The sequence below is a fragment of the Equus asinus genome, chromosome 16, assembly GCF_041296235.1.
Source record: "Equus asinus isolate D_3611 breed Donkey chromosome 16, EquAss-T2T_v2, whole genome shotgun sequence".
In the NCBI taxonomy this organism is placed as follows: Eukaryota; Metazoa; Chordata; class Mammalia; order Perissodactyla; family Equidae; genus Equus; species Equus asinus.
Window position 1 is genome coordinate 43,212,632 of NC_091805.1, and position 19,443 is coordinate 43,232,074.

Here is a 19,443-nt window from a genome sequence, read left to right on the forward strand (position 1 = left end):
TGTTCACGCATTTTCTCATTTTTCTATTGGGTTTTTGGTCTTCTTCCTCTTTACTTATACTTTTAACAAAATCACTCAGTTATTGTACTAAGTACAGGTTGTAGGAGGACATTAGTGGAAGCAGGGAGACAGTTGGTTATTTCAATAATCGACATGAGAGATAATACAAGCTAGTTACAATACAGGTAGTGAGCAATGGTTGGATTCCAGGTATAATTTGAACATAAACCAAAAAAATTTCCTAACAGACTCATTGTAGGGTATGAAAAAAAGAGAAACCAAGGCGGACTCCAAGTGTTTCCTCTTGAATAAGTGGAAGCCTGAATTTGTCATTAACTGAAAGAGAAGATCTTAGTTGAGGCAAATTTTGTGTGGATGATAATCAGAAGCTGGGTTCGGCCTGTGTTGATTTTGAGATGCCCATTAGGCTTCTAAGTGGAAATGTCAAGAAGGCAGTTAGACATACATTGAAATTCAGAGGGGAGTTCCTGAATATGGATGGTATTTTGATCCATAAGAACTAGGTGAGATCATCACACAAGCAGAGATGCAAAATAAAAGACCTACAAGGACTGAGCTGTAACTCCAACATTCAGAGATCATGGAGAAGGTGGGGAGTCAGCCAAAGAGACTGAGAAAGAGAAGTCAATAAGGTAGTAGGAAAGAGATATGGTGTCTTGGAAACAGAGCAAAGAACAGATTTTAATGACAGACTGATAAAAAGTGTCAAATGCTACGACAGGTAAAGTAAGATAAAGACTAAGAATTGACCATTAGATTTAGCAGTATGATGGTTGTTGGAGACCTGGAAAGCAACAGCCTTAACGGAGTGGTAAAGATAAAACCCTAATTTGAGTGAATTTCAGAACGAGTAGGCAGGAGTTTGAGATCATTAGAATAAATTTTGGAATCTTTGCCGTAGAAGATTCAAGCCACATTCCAGAATCAAGGAATACAATATCAGAAGAAATGTGGATGTGCGATGATTTCATGAGCAGCAAAGCCTATTTTAATAAAGTAGAAAAATCAAAAGGAGCAAGTAGGTTGAAACAGAGGTAAGAAAATGAAATGAAATGGAAGATGAAGGTAATGTATCTATTAGGATGACCTTAGTTGAATTTATTTTATTTAACAAACATTTATATATTGTTATGTGTCAGGCACTATTCAAGGATTTATAAACAGAATTCAATATTCTCTTCTTCCAATCCTCAAAATTCATTTGAGATGGTCTTTACCTTTAAATGCACTCAGATACGAGCCCACAATTTTATCTTCTTCTCTGTTTATACTATCTCCCTAAGTCATGTTATCCAGACCTATAACTTCAAATAATATCTCTTAACTGATAGCCTTTAAGTATCTCCTAGCCCCAACATTTACTATTTTAGCTTGATGGGAATATTAAGTTTTAGTTTTTAGTATTTCAGCTACTGTCTTTTCTATTTTTCTACAATGTACATGTACTGCTTCTTCAATAAGAAAATGTTTAAATTTTTTTCAAAGGAGATAATGATTCATGAAATTATGTTCCCACTGATAGATAAATTAAGAAGACTGACAATTGATCACTGGATCTAGCAACATGGAAGTCACTGGTGTCCTTGAAACAATCCATTTTGGTGGAGTACGGAGAGCAAAACCTGACTGGAATAGTTTGGCAGTTTCTCAAAATGTTAAAGAAAAAGTTAGGACATGACCCAGCAATTACGCTCCTGGGTATATATACCCAAGCTAACTGAAAACATATGTCCACACAAAAAGTGGCACCCAAACATTCATAGCAACATAGCAACATGACATCCTAGCACCCTAAAGTATAAATAACCCAAATGTCCATGAACAGATGAATGGATAAACAAAGTGTGGTATATCCATACAGTGGATTATTATACAGCAATTAAAAAAGAATTAAGTACTAATACACACTACAGCATGAATCAACCTGGAAAACATTAAGGGAAAGAAATGAGTTATAAAAGAATATATACTGAATGATTCATCCTATGCACAAGAATGTCTACAAGAGGCAAATCCATAAAGACAGAAAGGGTATCAGTGATTTGTCTCCACCTGGGAGACGGAGGGTCTGGGGAGTGACTGCTAACGGGTATGAAAATGTTCTAAAATTAGATCATGTTGATGGTTGCACAACTCTGTGAATATAATAAAACCACCGAATTATATATTTTCAAAGGGTGAATTTTATATGTGAATTACCTCAATAAAGCTGCTACAAAAAAAATAAGGCAGGAGAATCTAGTTGGTCAGTTTCGATTTGTTCTACTCTCTCTGACATGCTGATTTTCTGACTGTCTTCTATTTTGTTGCCAATGTACAGGTTTTACTTGATCTTACTTCCAGGAATTTAATACTTTTCTTTATAGTTTTCCTCCTTCCCCTGAATCCCTGCCCCCACACCATTCCCACACTCTCCAAATTAAAGATAACCAGATAGAAAAATATCTGTGTCTAGTAAGAAAAACTACACTTTACAATTTTAAAAAGCATTAAATATGGCCATTGTTCAGATCTACTTTTCACACAATGTAAGTCACATATGTACATATTCAAAAAGAAAAAGATGCATTTTCCTAGGAATAATAACACATCACTTTAAGCAAACAATACATTATGTAGCCTGAACTCTAAAACCCATTTTGGATTATATGAAACTACTTTGTAAAAGTTACAAAACAAGTGTCCCTCACTCTTGAGAAAAGTTTGAATTTTTAAGTAATGCTGCTATAATACATTTTTCTTTGAAATTAAAATTTACAAGTAGAAGGTATCATCATTTTTATGGGTAAACTCTGAGTACACACACAAGTTCATTGGCAAAGATAAATTTAGAGCTGATTTCCTTTCTTGGATTGTAAAATTTCAATAGTACATAATAATTATCTATTGTTGAAATAACACCTGAGCAATTTAGCTAACGCTACAAACAATAACAAAAACTCAGCACAAATATTCAAACTTGGGAAATTCTAGTTAAAATAACAGAAAAATAGAACATTTTTCCTTCCAAATAAAGGTATCTACACAAAGATTCAGATACCCCATGTAGATTATTCACAAGAGTCATATGTGAATCAACCCTTTCTGTATTCCTTAAATAAAATTTTATAATCAATTGAGGAAAAAACAAATTTCATATTCAAAGACACCTTCAAAATGTATCTATAACCAACAATGCAAAAGTATATGAAAAAAAACAGCTATTTCATTGAAATCTTTAAGTAGAGGAACGTTTTATTATTTTTGGTGCATCTTCTTACGCATTTCTTCAAGAGCTGCTTCTTTCTCTCTCAGCACCTGCTTAAGTCTTCTTATTTTTTCATCTCGAATGGTTTCCTCTAACTCTGGTGGTGTCATGGGGAAAATATCTTCAGTATAATTTTTATTAAAGGAAGGACTTTGTTCAAAAGCTGCATTTGAACTCAATGTGCCTTTTTCCTGTTTCTCACCGGTACAGTGTTCTACCTCAGTTCTCTTTTCTTCTCTGGTTTTGTTGCAGCTTGTGAGAATGTTATGACGTGATACATCTGAAGTTGGTAAAACACTGCTACTGCCTTGGGAACTGGTGAGATTAATTCCTCCATTTACAGCTGTGTTATAAGCACTCTCAGTTTTTCTCTTCTTTGTGTGATCCATCTTCTTAATGATTTTTGCTTTTCTTTTCTTATCAAAACTCTGTTGCAATGTTGAGTAAGATTCCAAAAGAGAAAATATTATTGCCATATATATAGTGTGCTCTCAAATTTAATAAAGTTTGCAAATACAAATATTTAGCAATTAAATTCAACTCAACACAATAGACTGAGAACAACTACAGCAAGAAATTAATGTTTACCACTCTATGGTACCAAAATGAATAGCAATAGCTTCATGATATTCACTGAGAATAAAATGCTTAATTCACATTTTCCTGCTCAACTCAGGAAGCTGTATTGGTCTACTACCAAAATATAAGAGCCATTTGTGAAGAGCCTGAGAAATAGAATTTATTTATTTATTCATTTATTTTCCTTTGCATGGTAGGCACATATGGAAGATTTTCATTGGGAAAGGTTGACTGGTCTCTGATCTGAAGTTCAGGACATTAAACAATATAATCACGATATATTCATAAGTAGAATGACAGTAGGCAAAGTTATAGGGATGTTTCTTTTCGTCATTATTGACCATGTATATTTCTCAAAATATTTGTATTAAGAGTAATACTGAAATGAACACTGGCCTGCTTATATTTTCCTTACACTTGGATTATTTATTTTAGTTAGAGTTTTCAAAGTAGGATAACTAGTTGAAAAGCTATGACCATTTTCTTCTAATTTTATGATGAAACAAACAGGTGAATAAAAACACTTAAGACAACATCTTTAACTGGGGGATGCATTTTTACCTATTCATATATGGTTCTTTTTAAAACTGTTTTGGTATAATACATATATATGCAAATTTGGTAGTAACTACCATTCATATTAACTCACAAGACTAAAAACCAAATCAACAAAATTAATACATTCATGTATTTTTGGAGTACCTACAAAGGACATATTAAAATCTATTACCTGTTTCCTCTCTTCCTCCTTCACTATAAACTCTGTCGTTTTGTAAGTATCACTTTTCACCAAACTGCTAAAGGAATCAAAACCTTCTCCAGAGCCCAAATGGTCAGGAATCCGAGTAAGGCACACTCTCAGATCTTTAGTGAGACCAAATATCTTTTTAAGTTCAGCATCATTCTTCAGATATGATGCTTTATTGCTTCTCCCTTGAGAATTTTTCTTGTCATTTCTTTCTTGAGTAATTTTTTCTACTTTTGATGCCATCTCATACTGGATCTGGAAGTAAGAAAAGAAAACACACAAACAATACTGCCAATTACTTAAGCTATTTATCAAACTAGCAACTAAGTGATTACCTCATCTTACTTAAAACATCATGCTTTAAAGTCCTAAATGGTTGGTTCGCATCGCCCTTGCCTTACCACCCGCACTTGAAAAACTGAACTTAACTAAGTACAAACTTAAAATGTTCCCTTACAGTTTGTCATTTATTTTACTTCCTTGCACTAGAAAGGTAACAGGTAGTCAATTGTCAAACAACTGAAATGAGAATACAGACTAATGACAAGTTAAAAATAATCTATATGGCATTATTTGGAAATTGTAGTCTTCGGAAAAGTCTTCCGCCTTTAATCAATCTTAAACTTAATCAGAATTTACCTCCTTCCCTCTTTGGAGTTCAATAATTCTGTACTGAAGGGGAGAAATGCTGACACTATTAAATAGACCTCTAAGTAAGGAAAAGGTGGGTACAAATATTTAGTGAGCACAGATACATATCTTAAGTAGAAGAGAAAGGTAACTATGTGGCTATGTTGGGTAATTGGATGAGGAATCAGAAAGAAGGGCTAAAAAAGGAAAAGGAAACTTATCTACTTCAAAAAAAGAACCCAAATATGTTGGTAAATCCTAATTCCATAAATGACTGAAAGGTACTGATTAGCTCTGTCTTACCCCTTCCACTATCTACTAAAAAAGTTGTCAGATATCTCCCTACCACCACACAAAAAAAACACAAAAATCCCCAGCCTCCCCTATATGCTTAATATTGATCTTTTCATATACTAAAAGTAGGCTACTAAATATGTATGTATGTATACATATGTATATGTACAAATGTATGTACATATGTGTATACACACACGCACAGTTTTACTGTTTTACTAAGCTTTGGATTGACATTATCCTTCTAAAACTCTTCTAAATCTTGATGCTCTGTGAGTTTTTGTTTGTTTGATTTTATTTTAAAGACTTGGCATGCCAAATGATTCAAGAGAAAGATACTGCTTGGAGTCTCTCAATTATATTCCTGCTCAAACATTTTCTTCAGATGAAAACTCTAAATTAAACATTCTTGTGTGTAGGGTAGGTGTGTAATGGAGTGGAAGATGGGAGAGGAGGGTAGAAAGAGGTATTACAAATAACTAACTTTGAAAATTAAAAAAAAAAAATCTATATAGATAGATAAAAAGAACACCCTGACATGGGAAAATTACCTTTGGTTCTTGGTCTCTGAAAACACACTGTTGTGAAGTAACAGTTGTTGCATCAACAGAGGAACTTATTTTCTCTATGCTCTGGATGATATCTCCTTCTCTGGGGGCATTCTGTCCTGTACTAAATCCATCTGGAAAATCTGGCTTTGTGAATAAAGTCTTACTCTGCTTTAAGTAGTTAATGGATTGGTTCATATTATGTGGGTTTGGGGTAGAAAGAGATGGTTTCTCCACTTTCTTATTCTTCTCTGCCCTTAGATTGGCCATGGAAGCAAGCTGGTTATTTGAAAATGATTTTGTCTCCATCTGGGAAGATTTACTTTTAGCCAAAACAATATTTACAACCTCTCTGGATATTTCTGTGACTGGACTTGAACTCACTATCTGTGATGTATCTTTTCTTGGTGGAATATCGGGAGAAACAGAATTCTGCTGGTCAATTTGTGATGGCAAAACATCTGTCCCCTTTTTAGCCAATAGATAGACTTTCCCATTAAACATAACCAAAGCATTATCTTTAATAGGCATACTTTTGGATTGTGTCCCACTAGGACTGATGGTACTCAATGGTGGCATATTTATAGTATTATCTCCCAAATTTTTCCTATCTACAAAAGTTTTTAAAATCTTTGAAACCACATTATTTGAAGACTTAACAGGAACAAGAGATGGAGTGCAAGGCTGTAGATTTTCTTGAAAAATCCATTTCACTGGAGCAGCTTGAGAATGCTGACCACCTTTTAACTGTGTCTCTTTAGCAGCATTCATTGGAATTTGTGTAGTATTTAAGATCACTGGCTTTGCTATTTCTGTAACAGGTTTTGGGTAAATGTTTTGAAAGTTCTTGGTCACTACATTTTTCACTGTATTTACAGGAGATACATAAATAACGGTTGGTATTTGGGAGGCCTCAACTGTTCCTGAGGTACTTGTGGTTGCAGGTGCAAGTATCTTTTGCTGAACTGAAGGAGGCAATGATGACGCTGGTACAGATTTCACTTCAGCATGGGCTGGAATCTGTAAATGGTGCCCAGAAGGCAAAACTGGAGACTTCACAGTCATTGGAAGACTCTGGGTATTTACTAAAATATAAGATGAATCATTTTGTGTTGAGGAGGGAGAAACAGCAAATGTTTGCATGGTGAGTCCGTCAAGTTTCACACCATGACTCTGAACTTTAGAAACTGATGAGGTAAAATTTTCAGTTCCCACAGAAGTAACTCTAACTTTTTCTGCTGTATCTACTGTTCTTGTAAGAAAATAGTTTGAAGAACTGGCTGGCTGAAAAATGGGCAATTGAACTGATGTACTTGTGGAAGAGCTGGAAATCTGAGTCTGAAAAGCAACTTGAAATGGGTTTCCTGTATTCCCTTTCAAAGCATCAGACATGACTGAAGATTGAACTAGTGGCAAAAGATTTCCAGAGGAATTAGGAATTGGAAGTAATTGCAGAAGATTTTTTCCATCCGAGCCAATCGTCTGAACTACTTGGTACATGCAGCCTGAAACACTTAAAAGAACATTGAGTAAATAAATACAACATACTATATGGTATATACACTTTATTTAAAAACAAATATTTGCAAACATTAAAGATATATAAGATATAATAAAAGTATATAATTTGTCACTTTGAGTTTCAAAGTGAAATATTGCAAAACAAAGATTTTGAAGAAAGTGAAGATAATCAAAGATATGGTCAGCTTTGATTTAGATCTTCTCACATGATTAGGCAATGAGCATGAGATATTAACACATATTCCTAAAACTAAAAGTAGACTTTTCCAAGGTTTTACCTTGTACAAAATTATGCCTACTAGAATACGCCGCTCCTTTTACACTATTAGCATCCTCCCTTCTCCCTTTCCTTGAATTCTTTCCTCTTGACTTCCTCCTTTACTAGTACTGACCAGGATTCTCGTTTTACCTCCATTTATGCTTATTCTATTTCCCTCACTCTTTTCTCCCATTCTACCAGATCTGTTCTGTGCTCTTCCCACTGACAATGACTCACAAGTTCTACTGTCAGCCATTTCTCCTTTGCTTAAGGCATCTCTTCTGGTGATACCTTGGTGTGCCACATTTTTGGAGACTAAATTGAGTTACTCATGTAGGAACCATTTTCTTCTTTGATTTATTGATTGTTTTAGCACATTTGAAGTTTGGTGCTAAATGGCCCTTGATATGGCAATTATTCATATTAGTTCCAATTGCTTGCCAATCCGTATATATATAATAGCAATGCCATTTTACCTGAATGGCTTTCAATGAATGCAGAACACATTGGAAGTGAATATTTTTTTTTTTTTATCTAGCCAATTTGGATCCTGATTCTTATGAGTTGTTTCTTAGTACAGATGGTCTGATTTTAAAAAAATATAATATATACAAACCTCTATTTGTATAATCAATTATTTGTAGATTTCCTGAATGTAGACACCTCGAGTTATTTAGACCTAAAACCATCTTTCATTTCCTGGAAAATATCAAGCCCTCATGGGACTCAGGACCATCACACGTGCTACCTCTCTACCTAGGTACTCATTTCCTACTCACATAACTCAAGTCTCAGCATAAATGATACTTCCCAAGAGATACATTCTCTGACCACCTTAACTACCCTTACCCTCCTTCACTATTAGTCTGTAATATTGCATCTGTTAATTGCCTTGGCAGTACATATCACAAGTTATCATCATACGTTAATCTGTTTGTTCACTAGTCTATAGACTGTCTCTCACGCTAAACTCTAGCAATATGAATATAGAGTCCATGTCCTATAGACCCAGTATGGCCTTATATGAGATCTTACTTTACTTTTATCTTAAAAATGAAGAAAAAAATTTAAGAGCAAAAAACAATAATAATTAGAATTCTCAACAGTTTAAAGGTGTGTTACAGCCTACAGGTGCTTTTAAAACCCCAGGTATTAATAAAAATCAAAGCCAAAAATTCAATTTTTGCTCTCAGGGCTTAAAGAGAAAAACCCACCATCATCACCTCTCTACCCCCTAAGAAGCACATATAAACTGGATCAGAACTTATTCAACTTTAATTTTATTAAACAAAAATTTACTGAGTGTCTGTTACGGTTCAGGCACCAGGCTCAGTTATGGGGAAAGGGCCAATAAACTACAGCCTGTGGGCCAAATCTGGCCCCCTCCTTGTTTTTGTGCAGCCCACAAGCTAAGACTGGTTTTATTATTTTTAAATGATTTTTTAAAAATCACAATAATAATATTTTGTGATACGTGAAAATTATATGAGGTTTAAATTCCGCTGTCCATAAAGTTTTATTAGTACACAGTCGCACTCATTTTTTATGTATTGTATATGTGTGTTTTCGTGCTACAAAAGCAGAGTTGAGTAGTTACGGCAGAGATCATATAGCCTGGAAAGCCTAAAATATTTACTATCAGGCCCTTTACAGAAAATGTTTGCTCACCTCCAAGCCAGTTCAATACACAATCCCTAAAAGAACTTAAACCACTGGATACATGGACATATTAATGTGCAATTATCATTAAGTGACATAAATGATGTATTTGTATGAATACAACAATGCTTACTCTTTTTCTTAAAACATTCTCTTTCCAAGGGTTCCTAGATGGGACATTCTCCTACCTCTGTAGTAACTCCTCAGTCTTACTTGAATCAACCTTCAAATATTGGAATTCACCAAAGCTTAAACTGAATTTTCTTTCTACTAGCTTTCCCTAGAGGATTTTTTGTACATGCATGAGACTTCAATTAAGTTACCATTTATAAATCAACAATTCGAATATTTATATCTTAGCTCTTTTGAGATTCAGGCTTATATATCCAACTTCCCTCATGACATTTCCATTCAGAAAGGCCTTTTCCACTGTTTTTTCCTTTGGTAAATGGCATCCCATCTATCTTGGATGCCTAAGTCAGAACAATTCCTGCTTTCTTACAATCTATATTCAATCTATCACAAAATCCTATTGATGTAATCTCCTAAATTTCCCTTGATCTGTTCATTTCTTTCCAAATCAACTGTCTCCTCTCTAGTCCAAGCAAATATCATCTCTGGCTTGGACTTTTAGAGTAGCTTCATAACGAGTCTTCTTTTCTTCAGTCATATCCTCTCCCCTTCAAATCATGCAGCATACTAAAGCAGGCCCTTCCCTGCTTGAAACATTTCAATGGCTCCCCATTTTCTTCGAGCAGGAGAAATAAAACCAAGAGATTCTGATGCAATGGAAGGCAAAAGAAGAGAGAGTTTCAAGGAAATTGGGCAATTCCAGCAAAAGTTTCTGAGAAGCGAAGTAGGATACAGATTAAAAATGTACACTGGAATGAATGGCATGAGGGTCAATGATGGCTTTAAAAGAGCAGTTTGGTGGGGAAAGATGTTGCTGAGGAGTGAATATGAAAAAAGGATAAGAAGATAGCAAGTACAGACAACTCTTTTATGAACCTTGACTATAAAGGGGAAGAGGAACACTGACAAGTAGCTGGAGGCTAAATGAGGTCAAAGAAGAGATCTTGCTTTTTTCCTTTTTTTTTTTAAGGTTAGATGAACCACAGCGTAGGTAAATACTCATGTGAGTCATTAAGAGGAAGAGATTGGTAGTAAAGGAGAAATAGGGATAATTAAGTGTAAGGGTTGATAAGGAGATAGGAAATGGGATCCAGAAGACAGGAGGAGGGATTGAAACTTAAAGAGAGCTGGAGAAATATCTCCTTTCATTGGAGCTGGCAGGGGTTAGGTGCGTTTGCAGGTAAGTTTATAGGTCTGGTGTTACAGGGTTGAGGTAATTCTGATCTAATGGCTTTTATTTTCTCTATGAAAAAGGATGTGACATCACCTGCTAAGAGCAAAAATAGGGGGAAATTTAAGGATAATCAAAAAGAACTGAAACAGTCTTTGTGAGAGAATAAGCTGACCTCAGAAAATATTACAATCATCAAGCAGTGTTGATGGCCCAAAAGATAGGGAGTGATTATGAATTTATAGTGATATCAATCTGCACTCTTGTGAGATTTTCTTTATTTCACCAGTTATAGGCAAAGAGAAAGCAAATCACGGAGTTCATCCAGAGTTGGGGTGGCTTCAGAAGAAGGGTACAACATAAATCAAAAAGGAGCAAAAGAGGTTAAGATATTGATAAAAATTATTAAAATGATGAAACAGAATCTAAACTAGATGGGAAGGAAATGAGAATATAAAAAGCTAAAGTATAAGGAGAAAATAAAGGGTTATTGGACTGGAGGGCCAGATAAAGAACAGTTGGAGTGGGAGTGCTTAAACAAGTTAAGTTAGAAATATAGGAACTAGTGATTAGAAAGCAGGATGCCTAAACCAAGAATTCTGTAGAGGCAGCTACTTCATCTGATAACAACAATTACAGAAGTAGACGGCTGGTGACAGACTGGAGAATAAGAGCACTGGAGAAAAAGATCTTTGGACTGAAAGACCAGCTGACAAAGAGGTTATCCATATAGGTGTTAAAGTCCTGTAGAATTAGAGAGAAGATGGTGATCCAGGCGCCAAGTTCAGTGAGAGGAACTTGGTAGATAGCATTAATGAACCACAATTAAGACCATCTATCAACTTCCTGTCAGCGATATGCCAGAAAGTTGTCTCAAAGCCCACTCTCTCCTGCAGTCTGTTTTCTGTCCCATTATTCTACCCCATCTCATTCTCAAAGATTATCAAATACGTACCCACAGTTAAATGTCTTTACTCTATCCTCATTCCCTAGGTGCTCTCTGCTGAAACTGACACTGCTAGCTAATTATCCATCTCGAACTTTTTCCTATCATGATTTCCACCATGCACAATTTGTTTCTTTTGTCTATCTTAATGTCCCCTTTCTTATTCATTTTCTGCATTTTAAACATCCAACTATAACTATTCCCCAAAGCACGGTTCTCCGTCCTGTTTCTCCATCAAGACTTCTTCCTTAAAGACTGAAGCAATTTTCATGGCTTCAACTATTTCCTTCAACTATCTCCTTTGCAGTAATGACTCTCAAAGTCATATCCTTTACTTCTATCTCCTAATATTGACCTCAGTTCCACAATTGTGATGTCTTACCAAACATTTTCATTTTAATACCATCACTTTAAAGTTAAAATTACTCTCTACTGAAAACTAGTTTATCCTACCATCCAGTCATGTGTCAGGACTATTATTTTCCAAGTCACCTAGGTTTTAAACCACCTAGTCACCTCTGACTTATTTTTACCATCCTTCTTATTCACCTTTGACTCACTCACAGCACCTTGTATAGATGCTTACAAAGGGTAAACATTCAATAAATGTAAACAATGAATCACCGAGTATATACGGTTTTTTTCTTTTTACAGCTCTTACTCATTTTCTCTTTCTTCTATTGTCTAGATCAGACCTTCGTCACTTTGTGTCTAGTCCTCATTATCTCATCCTTATATTTTTGCTCGGATTTTTAAACTACTTTTTCTGACTGTAGCCATTATTATTATTATCTCTGGCAGATAAAATCATTGTTTTCATCCTATCACCTACTTACTCAAAGTTTCAATAATTCATCATTGCCAGTTCAGCTTGACATGAAAATTATCTACAATCAGCCCCAACCAATCTCTACTACAGTACCACCTATAACTTTTCAGCATAAAATCTTCAGTCTTACCAGTGAACTCTTCGCTATTCTAGAATATCCCATGTACATTATTTACTCTAAGTATTCTTCAAGTTTTTTTTTCTTCTCCAACAATTTAAAACATAGTTATAAATTGAGGATCAATTCCATCTTCTCCATGAAATATCTGCTAGTCATTCAAGGTCACATCAATTTCTTCCAACTTGAAATCTCTAAAGCACTCCCACTGGTGCCACCAATGCTAGGAGCTATATAATGCCTTCTATATTGGCCTTGATCTATTAGCTAATTTTAAAAAGTGAGCATGGTTTTGCTCAATGAGATCGAAACTCCTTACGGTCAGAGACTATATCATTTATTTTATAATTGTTCTTCCAATACCAAGCACAGTAGGCCATCAAAAAATTACAGAAAAAATAATGCAGCTCTTTTGAATCTCCACTTCAAGTGAACTGTCTCAATACCTTTTATTGTTTAGTCTCATTTGGTTTATTTATGTACTTCATTTGTCAGTAACATCTGGCTAACAGATGAGAAACTTCAACAGACCAGAACATATGCTTTCATAATTATTTGTGTAGGGACAAGCATGCTTTAATTGGCAAAATATTTAAACAAATCACACAGGCTTCTGATATTTCATTCACATACTTCATTATACAACCTGTACATTTCTTTCTGTTTTTTTGTTTTTCGTGGGGTTTTTTGGTAAGGAAGATTGTCGCTGAGCTAATATCTGTGTCAATCTTCCTCTATTTTGTATGTGGGACACCACCACAGCATGGCTTGATGAGTGGTGTGTAGGTCCGTGCCTGGGATCTGAACCCATGAACCCCGGGCCACCAAAGTGGAGCATGTGAACTTAATCACTATGTCACTGGGCCAGCCCCGACCTCTACATTTCTGCTTTACAAAAAAATTTATGAATATCACACAAATTATTTTCAAATCTAATCATTGATTCTTCTCTTCTCCATTTCCCCTCCAAAAAGAGAAGGAAAATACAACTTCTTCTATGTCAGTATATCAGTAGAAAGTCACATAATCTACCAGAGATCATAAGTTCCTTAAGGATAGGTTATCCTATCCATATCTTTATCCTCTACACTTAATAGGGCAACTGGTACACTGTAGACAATACTGTTGACTGAACTGAATCTTATAAGCTATAATAAAAAAAACCAAAACCATGATTTCCTAGTAACAAATGGAATCAGTTCTAAAAATTAAACTGAAAAGCAGAACGCTAAGGAGAGAGGTGATAAATTAGGGTGAGATTCATATTTCTTCAACAAATATATATTGTTTTCAGATCTAGATGTTACCTTCCATTTAAGAGATTAACTAAAACCTGATAAACATTCTGTTTTCTTAAAGATCATACTCTGCCAGCTAATGTTAGAACTAAAACTAGAACCAGATTCTGTATCCTGTGTTCTGGTTTGGTCACTTAAAAAGAATCCTCATCAACATGCTAATTACTTTAAACTAGCTGGTGTTTGAAATGAAACACTACATTGGAAAAATAATACAGTTTAAGACTTTAAAAGAGAAAAGAGGACTATATTAGAAAAATTATCGGCTTCTAATCCTGGTCTTCTAATTATTAGTTGATTGACTAAGGTAAATTTACTTATCCTCTTTGAATTTCTGTTTCCTCATTTGTTAAATGGGGATAATATGGCTTCCTCTGAGTAGTAAATGAAATAACTGGTTGGGATTATGATAAGCTCCCAATATATACTAATTATCATCTTTCATTAAAATATACAATTGGTGTCCAAGAATAAGTAAATGAATCAGGTACTCTTGTAAGAACTTCAATAAAAAGGTATGAAAACTTCAATAAAAGGTATATTAAACACACTTTTAATTTTGTATAACTTCTGACATTTTTGACTATTCTAATATTGATATAAAGCATTCACAGAAATAGAATGAAAAATTTTGCAGGCTAATGAACATTTTGTAGATATTTTTGCAAAATATATTTTTTCAACTTCCAGAAGACCTTTTTCCATCTTACTATCTATTATTTAACATTATGTACATACATAATATGCATAAGTACATAATGTAATAATATATACTATAATATATACCATATAACATTATATTCATAACAGATACATTATTATAAATAGCTGTCATTAGCTCTAATCCTAATAAACAGCCTAGCAAGGTAGGTACTGCCATTCCTATTTTATAGTCGAGACAAAGGAGGTTTAGTAATATTAAATAACTTATTCAGAATTACATGCTCTCTTAGGCAATGCCGTCCACTTTCTTGTATTTACTTTAGCATTACTCCAACATAACAAGGTCCAAAAAATTAAATTGCATAAACTGAGAGATTAATGAGAAACAGATTTCATTTAGCCTGTATGGTATGTATGCCTGTCTCTCTTTTTCTCTTACACACACAGACAAATCACAAAAATAAAGATAACAACACTTACACTATACAAAACTAAAGGCACACTGAAGTGACAACGAAACATAATTTTTCTAACCAAACCAAGCCCCCTGCAAAAACACTCATATAAGAACAAACGGTTAAGAGTGGATAGAAGCCAACTGCCAATCACATGACATCCTACTTCCTACTATTGTGGGCTGTATTGTCACAGGTTTTTATTATAACAGCTCTAAGCTGATGACTCACAAGTCTCTATTTTCAGCTCTGACCCTTCCTGAGTTTCAAATCTCTCTCTGATTGCTTTCTTGGTGTGTTCTTCATCTCAATTAATTTACCAATATCTATGCAGAAAACTGGCATCATAATTGCTCCCCTTTTCTTTGGGCCAATTCACTGACAAGGTCTGCCTATTTTTCCTTTCCTTAATTCTCTGAATCCAAACTTTACTCAATATTAGCTAGTTTAGGTCCTTAGAATCTCTGAAGGGACAACTGAAATAGAATCCTTATATGCCTGATCCCTCACCCCCAAATCCACACTATCATCACCTACTTAAAATGTGCACCTGACCATGACAGTCCTTTTCTTAAAATCCTCTCGTCTGCAATAGATGAAGTCTAACTTCTTCAGCAGGGCAAACCAAACTCTTAAGAGCTATCTATTTATCCTGCTTGTTTGTAGCAGAGATCAAACAATAAGTACCAATTGCTGGTAAAAAGCCACACTGGTGTTTTACGTACCAATTCCCTCTGCCTAGCCATAGCCTGCATTAATCTTTAATTGGATAGGTAATACTTACATTTCCCGATTCAGCTGCTCTAGAAACCTTTCCTATAATTCCCATTCTCTATGCTCTGACAGCACCCTGTGCATAATACCATTAAAAAATGCGCTACACCATCTCCTCCCTAGACTCTAAGGTTTTTCATGGGCATGACCCATATTCTATTCTTTAGTCAGTCTCTCCATTTAGCACAGTCTATCACATGGTTTAGGCAACAGTGAATATTTCTTAACCAAATGATTGAACTATACTGATAATAACTGGTGAACTAGGATATGAACCTAGGTCTCTGTAACTCCAAAGCTTATCTTCTTTCTACTGCAATATACTGACTCCTGCTTTGCTCTTCACTAACAAAGCCCAAATCTAAATAAACTTAATGCCTACTATCACAAGTATTTTCCAGATTTTTCCTTTGTACTATAAGATTAAATTTGGGTTTTGCATTTTATACCCTGATGAATTAGACACTGAACAATAAACATTCTGTATCACATTACTGAAAAATTTTACAAAAGCAGTAACTCACGAAAAATTCAAGTATTTACAGAAAACAAGAAAATCATATAGTCATTTTAGGTTTATGAAGAAATAAATGATTTAGTACCACCAAAACTATGTCAGAATAATAAACAAGACGACTAAGCTTCCAATAAACTAAAGAGCTGATATCAATCAAATGAATTACAAAATTAGATGTGGATGTCATGCAGATTGTTACTTAGAAAACAAAATAGAATCAAATATGCAATCGATAACCCAAATCATTCAAATAGCTTCACAAAGGCATCTGGTAAATGTCCCAGATATATGATGTAAGGCCTCAGTGATCTGAATAAATACATACATTTGAAGATGATGAAAACAATGCATAAACCAATGAATTAATGAACTCCAAACGACTTATTAGCGTAACCAAAACAATTTAATTTGTAATGTTTTAAAAAATGCCAAATATAGATGTCTGAAAGGATTAGAAACTGGATAAAAGAGTTAAAGCACACAGTAAATAAAAATGTAAAGTTCTTACTCTATCTTATTTCTGATGTTGAAAAAGAATGCAATCCTAAAACAAATTGTGTTAGGTCAGAGTAAGTCAAATGTCATCAAACATTCAGGTACTAAAACAACATAGCAGAAATGAACAATTATTAAAAAGTATTTCTACTTTTGCATATCTATACTGGGCACCATCTTTGCTTCTCATCCCAAAGTCCATCACAAATAAACCAAGAAACCACACAGATAGACAGCAGCCGGCTCGTTTTATGATTTGAAACACAACGGTTCTTTCTTGGCAGTTCTTCAACATTGCTTTAGCTCACGGCGTTGAGTGACCATTTCTTTTTAGAACATTGTGCATGCTTTTAAAAAAGTCGGTTACAATTAGGTTTTGTATCTACTTGTAATAAAAATAAACCTACTTCCTGAGCTAAAGTTGGTATACAAGTAAAGTTGTATCGTTATAATAATAGTTAACACTTAAATAGTGTTTTTCTATTTTTCCTACACTAAGTATTTGATGTATATTCATTCTTTTAATCCTTAAAATACATCTAGATGCTCTTATTTACGGGACTGGAAACCGAGGCACTTGGCCTCAAAACAGTTACTGGCAAAGCTAGGATTAAAACTAGGCAACCTGATTTTCTTCAAACATAAATCCTCTTCCATGACTTTTACGTCTTAATTTCCATGCTTTCTTCTTCACATTTTCCTTGTGCGGGGACCCAGTGACTGTTTTCTCACCACTTACTAGCCATCCACTAACTATGGAGAACACAACTCAAAATATTCTACCGCGGCTAACAGTTTTGTTCCCATTTCATCTCGACTAATATAAGCCTAGGAAAAAACGACTGAGTTACTGATAAGCTATTTTCTAAATTAACAAATAAGTACGCATTTCTAAGAAATGTTGGTCTTTCACCACTTCAAAGATCGTTCCTCTACAGCCAATTAGAGACGGGATTCTCATTACACTCGCTTCAAATAAGCTGTCCCAGAGAATTGATTTTTACATGAGAATTCCTCTATTTTTACTTTTCTTTCTCTTCATAAGGACTATCATTTGAAACTTTAAAAAATTCGATTCCCTTATCCTAGAATAATTTTTCAGCTTCTTAATTCATATACTCCTATTAATTGCACAAAAATAGATCCATCCTTTCTCACTAACTCTGGAATTAGAGCTATCTTCACTGAAGGTCCAGCGCCACCTGGGCTGCACTTCCTAATCCGCGCTGACTGCTGCGTGTTTTTCTGCGAGTGCGCGAGAATCTTCCAGAAGCCTTTGGTCACACAGGAGCGTCGGCCATGTTGCTTTTCCTCTCCCGTGGAGATCTACTCTGTCCGCCTAGGAAACTTGAGACGCTGGAGTCCCGCGGAGCCAGCGCAGAGGCTCTGAGGCGGTTTTACGTTTCCAAGAGGGACGCGCTCTAAGGGCTCTAAGTGCCAAAGGGACGAGCACTTCCCCCGGAGCGGCTCCGCCCGCAGGCTCAAACTCATCTGAATTGCAGAACGTCAGGAAACGACGGCCGACTCCACTTCCTGCTAAGAGACGGGCGAGGGGCGGGTGTGTCGAAGGAGAGTCGAAACCAGTACTTACCAATGCGAGGCGTTGCCTGACTTTTCCTCTGCGGGTTTCAGGAAGACCCTCTGTAGGTTATTGGACATTTTAGAGGGGTGGGAGGGGCCACCACATCCAGGAAAGTGGGCAGTGTGGGGCCGAGATCCTCCAAGGGGCGAGACCACAGCGAGAGAATGCTGGGCTGCCCCGGAGCAACTCTGAGGGGTTCGATCCTGAAAGGAGGGCGACGGCGAGCTCTCGAGAGGGCGTATCCCCAGGCTTCGGAGGGAGGTGGCGCAGCCACCAGAAACCGGAAGAACCGAAGCGGCTGACGACGCCCGCTCAGCCGTAGGCTGAGAGAATCGGTCCAACGCTCCGCCCCTCAGAGCCTACGACATCGCTCAGGAGCCGCCAGAGTCGGCGCGAGAGGCGTGGCCTTCATGGCGCCGCCCCCAGCAGTGCCGGGTCAGCGGTGAACACCGCGCCACACAGGCTCGGCCGACCCCGCCCACCGAAGCCGCCGGCGGCTTCCGGGATCGTCACATCCGGTTGCCAAGGTGACTGGTTCGCTAAAGCCCCGCCCTTATGGTAGAGTCCAATCGCAAGGGATGTTTGCTGTATTTTCTTCCGGATCAAGTAACGAATCGCAAAAGAAAATTTTCCGGATACCTACGCAAAATAAAATGTTTCCGGGGTCAATCGAAAATTTTCTGCCTTTGTGTTCGCCGCTGGTGTACGTTTTCCTCTCCCTCCGGTCTTTTGGAGTCGTCATGAAGTCGTGGTTCGAGAAAATTTTAGACGTGTGCCTGTTGACAGCGCCGTATTATTACTTCCTGAGGATTTTATCGTTGTTTTCCTCTTTATTGAAACTTTGTCTCTAACCTAACCTCTGTCTCCACCCTACTCTCATGCCTTGGTCGAAAGTATCATTGTCATGTAGTTAGTTCATTCATTCTCTATAAGTTTCAGTCCCCACGTAAATTTTTT

General features: G+C 36.1%; 1 protein-coding gene across 3 annotated transcripts; it reads right to left on the bottom strand.

Moving 5' to 3' along the window:
* Positions 1-237: 237 nt before the first annotated feature.
* Positions 238-18,988, bottom strand: LRIF1 (ligand dependent nuclear receptor interacting factor 1). 3 transcript variants are annotated; one of them, XM_014835233.3, is made up of 4 exons: positions 18,496-18,975; positions 6,071-7,572; positions 4,578-4,850; positions 238-3,696 (listed from the first exon to the last, which is right to left on the bottom strand). In XM_014835233.3, exons 2-4 carry the CDS (start codon positions 7,565-7,567, stop codon positions 3,259-3,261), a joined length of 2,208 nt encoding a protein of 735 aa, XP_014690719.3. In that variant the 5' UTR covers positions 7,568-7,572; positions 18,496-18,975; the 3' UTR covers positions 238-3,258. The 3 variants fall into 3 exon arrangements, with proteins under 3 accessions (XP_014690719.3, XP_014690718.3, XP_014690720.2); XM_014835232.3 differs by having other exon boundaries at positions 6,071-7,580; XM_014835234.3 differs by lacking the exon at positions 6,071-7,572 and having other exon boundaries at positions 18,496-18,988.
* Positions 18,989-19,443: the final 455 nt, after the last annotated feature.